At 31.2% G+C, this 7,348-nt stretch overlaps 1 protein-coding gene across 1 annotated transcript; it reads right to left on the bottom strand.

Moving 5' to 3' along the window:
- Positions 1 to 712: 712 nt before the first annotated feature.
- LOC117686938 (kielin/chordin-like protein) lies at positions 713 to 6,112 on the bottom strand. Its single transcript, XM_034462836.2, has 11 exons — positions 5,973 to 6,112; positions 5,654 to 5,779; positions 3,734 to 3,889; positions 3,353 to 3,475; positions 3,052 to 3,174; positions 2,732 to 2,848; positions 2,424 to 2,546; positions 2,184 to 2,303; positions 1,787 to 1,969; positions 1,380 to 1,514; positions 713 to 970 (listed from the first exon to the last, which is right to left on the bottom strand). The coding sequence occupies exons 1-11, from the start codon at positions 6,028 to 6,030 to the stop codon at positions 957 to 959; spliced, it is 1,278 nt and encodes a 425-aa protein (XP_034318727.2). The 5' UTR covers positions 6,031 to 6,112; the 3' UTR covers positions 713 to 956.
- Positions 6,113 to 7,348: the final 1,236 nt, after the last annotated feature.

The following is a 7,348-nucleotide window of genomic DNA, read 5'->3' as shown; positions in this document are numbered from 1 at the left end:
TTCTAGTTTTCAGATTCATATGTTAAAAGTTATCTTCAATAGTCACACTTGTCATATCACCCCTGTACAGTTTGTATATATAACATTGTAGTAATAAAGTGTTACATGATACTAATTAGATACTGATTATTCACAAAAATATGGAATAGTAAAGAAATAGGGAACCCTTTTCAAGTAACTAGTATGTGCGATTTAATGGGCGTTAGAACTTGGAGATTTCCTTGTTGATATTTATGTGTTAAATAGCAGTTTTGACGAAAGGTACTAAATTAATAAATAATAAATAAAAGAAAAATAGGAAAAATAAGCACGTTTCATTTAAATGCATATATTAACTGCCTAAGCAAACATGTTCATTATATTTCTTTACAAGTAAAGAGTTAGGTATGAAAATCTTAATTTACATATTTTGGGTTTTTTGTGTGCGTTTTAAGACAACAAAACGATATCACTAGATGTAATTGTTCTTTAGGAGAGGGTGTTTTCAGAGACAGCAGAATAGACTGTATTTCATTAGTAAGTACTTTTTATAGGTGTTTATATCAAACCATAATGTTTGTTTCCATTAAGTATTTTCGTATTCAGTACCAAAAGCTTTTCCTACAAGGAGACAAACTTTGAAGCATTACTATATCTATACAAACGGTTGATATTCTTATAAATATAGTTATAGTGATAAACAATGAACTAAAACTAATTGGGCATATGTTGTATAACTGTTTTATTATAAAACGATTGCCTACTTAAACATACATATACACCCTGTTTAAGCAAATGTTTTTGAGCACAAATGATGTTTACATTTTTGGTAAAAGATACAATGAAACACAATGATTATATTAAAGTTCAGATATACAATTTGAGAGGTATATACATCAATTGAAAATTAAAATAAATATTTGCTCAAAATATTAAAGTGACTTTGGAATTCATGTTCGTGGATTGTTGCTTTGAGTTTATTTTCTGTCATCTGAAAGTAAAAATAAAATAACGTATTGAAAGATGAGAACTGATGATATTTCTACTCCAATAAGAAGTTATTGAAGATGATATTTAATAATACTAAGTTAAAGATATTTATATATTTTATCTTTATAAATCTAAAGGTGACCAATGAAATTACAATCGAAGTTAAGTTTGAGTATTTTACAGTGCTTGATGTTTGTGGTCATTTGTTCACTATTTTAAATTTATTCAGAAGAAAGATAAACATATAAGAAAATACTTATACTCAGATATCAAATTTTACAAATTTGGGAATTTTTCTTTACTTTAATATAATTTAAAAAAAAATGTCAAAGTTTTAGGGTAAACATGTTTGTTAATGCCTGAGTATTCAGCTCCCTTAGGTAAAGATAAAATCAGCAACAGCAACTCACCATTACTACAAATGTTATTTGTACATTCCATGTTGCCATTTTGACGACAGGTACATTCGTTACAGCCATCTTGAGATGGAGTTGTCTCCCCGACGTTGTATGTATAGCCATTGTGTTGGCATCTTACTGTTACATCTGAAAATGAAAATAGAAAAAAAATAATGAATTAAAACTGTCAAACTGGAAAGGTTGTTCAATTATCATAAACAAAGTGACAAGAGGTATGGTCGACGAATGTGTGTTGTTTCTTTTTAGACAAATCACTTCAACAGACTTTTGTTTTAAGAGTAAACATACATTCTTTCGCTGAACATAGTTATTAGTTCAAGGCTTTAAAACTTTGACAAATGTCTCAAGCTATTAGTTTTATAACGACGTATATAAAAATAACAAAAATCGTTGAATACCTATATAATTCGGAGTTGGTTGAGTAGGGAGTGGGATATACGACTGGGTGGTGGTCTGGACCGGAAGACATGACTCCTTCCCGCATGTGACGTCACCAGTCACAGTACAAGTGCACGTATTACAGTTGTCCCCCTTAAGGAAGGTCTCGCCGGCCTTGTAGGTTTTTCCTTGATGTTTACAATCTTAGAAAAAAATATTCAAAATTCATTAGAACCAGTTTCTTTAGATTCCGCTCTTGATTTGATTCTCAAAATGAAAAAGTCAATGAAATGCATTATCTTATAACACATTGTATTGATAGAATAATTTATCATTGGTTAGGTATCACTGAAACATAATCTAATATAATTTCCCTCAGATCGTCAAAATCACTGTATAATGATTTCTTATGCTTACCTGGGTAACAAGACATGTCTGTGCAGCTTAGATCCCCGGTAACCATGCACCAGCACGTGTTACATTTGTCTGGTTTGAAGCTCTGACCGGCCTTGTACACAACGCCATTGTGACGACAATCTGATAGAACAACATAATAAGACATTATAATTTTTTGTTTTAAATGTTTAGTCATTTTCATTAATAAGAAAAAGAAAATGATAAACAAGCATTAACTATAGAAGAAGAAGAAGTATTTACTTGAGAAACAAGATTTTCCCGAGCATTGGACGGTGCCATCAGCAAGACATTTACAGGTATTGCAGTTGTCTCCCTTGTCAAATACATCACCACTCATATAACCTTCTCCCAGATATACACAATCTGTGAAAAAGTACACAGAGGTTAACATAAAGTCTTCGTTTTTTTTTGCCTTGTTTTAAGGTATCAATGAGTTTGTTTAAGATTCTGACAATTCTTACTTATCATTAACTTTGAAAAAGTGTTGCTGCTAACGCAAATAAACTTTTTAAAAAGAAAGTAAGCAAGTTATTCAACAATTTACTCACCTGGTTTGCACTGTTTGTTGGTACACTTTAGAACTCCCCCATCAACGCAGGTACACGTATTACAACCATTACGGAAGTAGCTGCCCACCTCGTATTGTCTACCCTTAAAGTCGCATTCTGTTGGGAAGAAATTGAAAAAATAGTTAACATATGCAAGCGACAAGCAACAACATTTACAAACGTTTAGCAAACAATAAGTTTTCATGAAAGGCCTTATTCACAAGAATGTAGGGTTTTTCATAATCATAAAGATTTGACTTTTTTAAAAATATACATGGATTTGAGTTATAAATGTTTGCAATTTGATTATTTTGTCTTACTCGGTGCACACGAGTCTTTGGTGCAAAATGCAGTTCCGGTGACCATACATGTACACCTGTTGCAGTTATCTCCCTTGGGAAACACAGCCCCGGCTTTATATGTCTGCCCATTATATATGCAATCTAAAAATAGACACATCAAATAAATTAAATGATATATAGATTCGTATACACAGAAAACCTACTTTTCGATATAGTCAACACCAACATCAACTTTTTGCCGTTTTAAGTTATTCCTTTATGATTACTACATACATTTTAAATGACATTTTGTTGAAAAGAATTTGACAAGACAGTTTACCTGGAAAACACTTGTTCTCCGTACATTGTACTTTTCCTGTGTTCATACAAGTACATGTATTGCAGCTATCTCCCTGAGAAAACGTGTTGCCGGGTTTGTAAATCTTTCCCAAATGTACACAGGCTGTTGTAAGGAAAATATTGATTAATGATTATGAAATAATACAAGTCTTGGTTTTTTTTTAATTCAAAAAAAAAATCTTTTAAAGGTTTTGAATTAAAATGAAGAAATGATTAGGTCGGGGTTTCTTTTAATTTAAAACGAGTATTTAAAAAAATAAAACTTAAAATGTTGATCTTTTTAGGTTGTTTATAAACCTGATTAAATTCTATCTTTAATGCAATGAAACGGTAATAATTCAAAGCGTGGAAAAGAACTCACTTGCGGCCTGATAGCATTTCTTGTCTGTACATGTTGGTACCCCTGATGCTTGACATTCACACGAGTTGCAATCGTCCCCTGCTGGGAACCTTTCGCCGGCGTTGTAAACCCTTCCCAGGTACTGGCATTTAGGGACTACAACCGTCTTTTTGACCGCTGAAATATCAGATGAATACTTCTTATAATTCAATCAGATGACGTCACATGTTAAACTTATGCATTGTGGATTTTCTTAATTATTTTTATCATGTTGTTTGTAGTTGAGGTTGTAATAAATACTTTGTGTCTCACAACCACAGAAAATGCAACTGAAATATGTTTGTCATCATGTAGAAGAAAAAATGATTTTAACTTTTTAAAATGTTTTCAATGTATCTTCTATTTCAGTTCAAGACAAAAATACATGGATGGTTTGTGGCTAACACATTGATACGGATGGGCAGCTTTTGTTTGATTATTACTTTGAAAAAATTATTCACCTGTTATCTGAATTTATTCAGTTGAAAGTAATTAAATATTGACTAGAATTAAACTTAACATCATTGATGACTGTAAAGTAAATATATTTATTCTTGTTTTCACACAAAGTTAAATTCGATCAACAAAATCAGGGCAAATATATTCAATTTTGCTAATTCTTTTCTATTCTTTTGCCATATAAAGATAGATTGTTATTAGAGGAGAAAAAGGTCAATAACTTGAAATCCCTTATTGTCTGACTTACATTCGTATCAGACATGGCCATTAACCTCTGACGCTTGACTAATTAGAAGACATATGATTAATGGCACACCTGTTCCAGCCCGTTCGTTAACATGACACAAGGTATTCTATTAATACATATCGACTGTCAAGATTTAAATTTATTGAAAAATATGCTCTGTTTTTAGAAAGTTACTACAAATAGTTTAATACTTTTAAATAGTCCCCACAATATTTCTTAAAATGATCTATTAAATTAAAACAGTACTCCTCATTATCATTTTGAAATAATTATTCTTTTAACAGATGATTCAGGAAATTGTTATAATAGTGACCATGGGTGATCAACTAAAACATATCTTAAGGCAAGGTCGTCAGGATCGTTAGTTTGACACGAACCATTTATCCTTTTTTCGTTTTAAAATTTCCGTTCATTTCATTTATTTCATTATGGTACATATGTACAGACATTTACTAGACGTATTTATCTTTAAGGCGCATTCCCTCATTTCCCTTTTATCATTAAACAAACGAATAGTTTACATTCCTTATGACAGACAACCATTCTATTTAACTAAAATCTTAGTATCTTCAGTACCCTCATATCATTGCAAAGAAAAAATATCTTTAGTTTTCATTAGAATACTATACACAGCAATAATTATTGATAATAGCTCACACAAAAACTTCTTAAAAGTTCATGGTACGAACTAATTCCTTTTGTAAACCAACTTTTTATTAGCGGACAGTTTATTTTGCATTTAAACAGTGACTATCTATTTACTGTGACAAATCTTTAGACGCAAAATGTCATTTAGTTAAGACTTAAGACTCGGATTTGTTTTGTTTGTTACAAAAACGAATCTTGGTTTTTTGTCACAAATTAAGATTTACAATACAACATCTATTGCTTGCACAAATTTAACTTGATGTAACAAAAACATCAAAAGATAAATAATTAAAAAAAACATTTGCAATCAATTTTTACAATAAGATACGCGATCTGATATTTAATAAAGACTGTTTCGCAGCGTAATATTTTGCGAGAAAGAATTTGGAATTTTTGTCACTTATTATGTTTTACAATATAACATATATAGTTCGCACAAGGTGAATTTAATGTAGCAAAGACAAGGCGAAAATAAAATTAAAGATATATGCAATCAACTATTTCATGTTTGAGGAAAGAACACAAAATTATATGTTAAAAGCACATACCTGTTACTTCTTTACACCTGTAGCTGCCGTCCTGTAAACATACACAAGGTCTTCCCGCCGTATTCGTGAATGTCTGTCCAACGTTATATGTATTAAAATTGTATGTACACTGAGGATCATCGGCGACTGTAGGAAAAAGAAAATTAAAAAGTTGAAGGAGTATCTATTAATTTAAAACAAACAATTATGAAAATGAAACGGTTTACATGATTAGCGTTTAGAAAAAAAACAATATCTATCAAGTATTTGCAACGTGGTATACTTTATACTTTATTAAAACTTTTATATTCCTGTACACTAGCAACATAATAATACTCACCAGTCATAACTAGCTGCATTGCAAAGCAAGACAATCCAAAAGAAAGAAAAGTAAACATCTTTGAGAAAAAAAGTACTTGAGGTGGAAAGTGAACTGAAAAAAACCCTAATGTGAATGTCAGATGCACAAGAAATCTTGAACTAAATTATCAATGTGGAAAGAGGGTTCTTTTATACTACACTGATAAGTTCCGGATTGTTAGGGCTTCATTAAGGAGGCGTAATGATGCCGAACACGTTTGACAAATAGGAAAAAAGACAGAGATTTATTTTCATAAAGTGGTTTGTTTTTAATAAGTTCTGTGGTTCAAGATGACTGTCGTAGATGTTAATCTAGCATGCAAAAATTATAATTAGCATACTTCATGAATTTAAAGTATTGTGTAGGACGCGTGAGATGAAATGACAGAATGTGCACACTTATTAATGGTAGATACATGTACATGTTAATAAGAATTATTATTTTCACAAAACATTCGACGTAACTGGTGACAAATTTGATAAACAAACAAACACATATAGGATCCGGCTTCATGCTGCTTTGCAATGAAACAGGAATGTTCTTAGGAGGCGTATAACAATTGTTCAGATTAATGTGGTGTTTTTCGATTATCAAGTTAGAAAACAAATTCCGCGCGGAAAAAAGGGGAATATATTATTTTTAAAATACTATATCTATCAAATATTGAAATTCAAAAGAATTTTTTGGATAATTATTGATTAAGCTGCAGTTTGAGCACCTTGCCTATAACAAAGCAGCATTTGTAAAATACGATCCGGATTAGGATGTTTACTGAAGGCGTAATTAAAGTAAAATGGGTGAACAGCAAACCACATTTTGTTGAAATGACCTAGGTGTGGGTGTTGTATAGCATGACCTTGCCTTTTATTCGGATACCTGTGGTGAATGGGGTGTGCCTTGTTCGTTAATCAAGTCTAAAAGCAAGACTCCCACATATCATTCAAGTATAACTATTATTCATTTGTTGACGTTATCGATTCATTTGAAATCATAAAATTTCTAAACCGTTGCACGATCCATTTCTTCAAGTTTATTTGGCAAAAACTTTTTTAGAAGACGGAAACGAACCATTCATGTAGTTGTTTAAGGTCAAGATCTAGTAAATGATCCCAGACTGTCTTTTTGGTGCTAGAACCATTATGACTTCATAATTAATTTCATGAATCTTTTCCCGTATTTTACAACTTTAAGGAATTACGTACAAAAAAAGACCATGTTTTGACATTCTATATTTAATCACTGGAAAAGTAATCCTAGTACTTATATTCAATTTGACATCATTTTAAAGAGGAGGTCAATAGCTTGTTAAATACCGTTTTGGAGAGACTGAAGGCATTCTATATATATTTCATTAA

This window comes from Magallana gigas, chromosome 1, assembly GCF_963853765.1.
Source record: "Magallana gigas chromosome 1, xbMagGiga1.1, whole genome shotgun sequence".
Classification (NCBI taxonomy): Eukaryota; Metazoa; Mollusca; class Bivalvia; order Ostreida; family Ostreidae; genus Magallana; species Magallana gigas.
The sequence above is the reverse complement of the archived record's forward strand: the minus strand, read 5'-3'. Positions and strand labels throughout refer to the sequence as shown.

Bases quoted from the DNA above. Each gene is read 5' to 3' on its own strand.
- LOC117686938 (XM_034462836.2), bottom strand. From the start codon at position 6,030: ATGTTTACTTTTCTTTCTTTTGGATTGTCTTGCTTTGCAATGCAGCTA. The intron at 3,890-5,653 runs GTATGTGCTTTT...CTGATATTTCAG, and splicing joins CAGGTGTAAAGAAGTAACAG to CGGTCAAAAAGACGGTTGTA. The intron at 3,175-3,352 runs GTAAACTGTCTT...GTCTATTTTTAG, and splicing joins GGAGAACAAGTGTTTTCCAG to ATTGCATATATAATGGGCAG.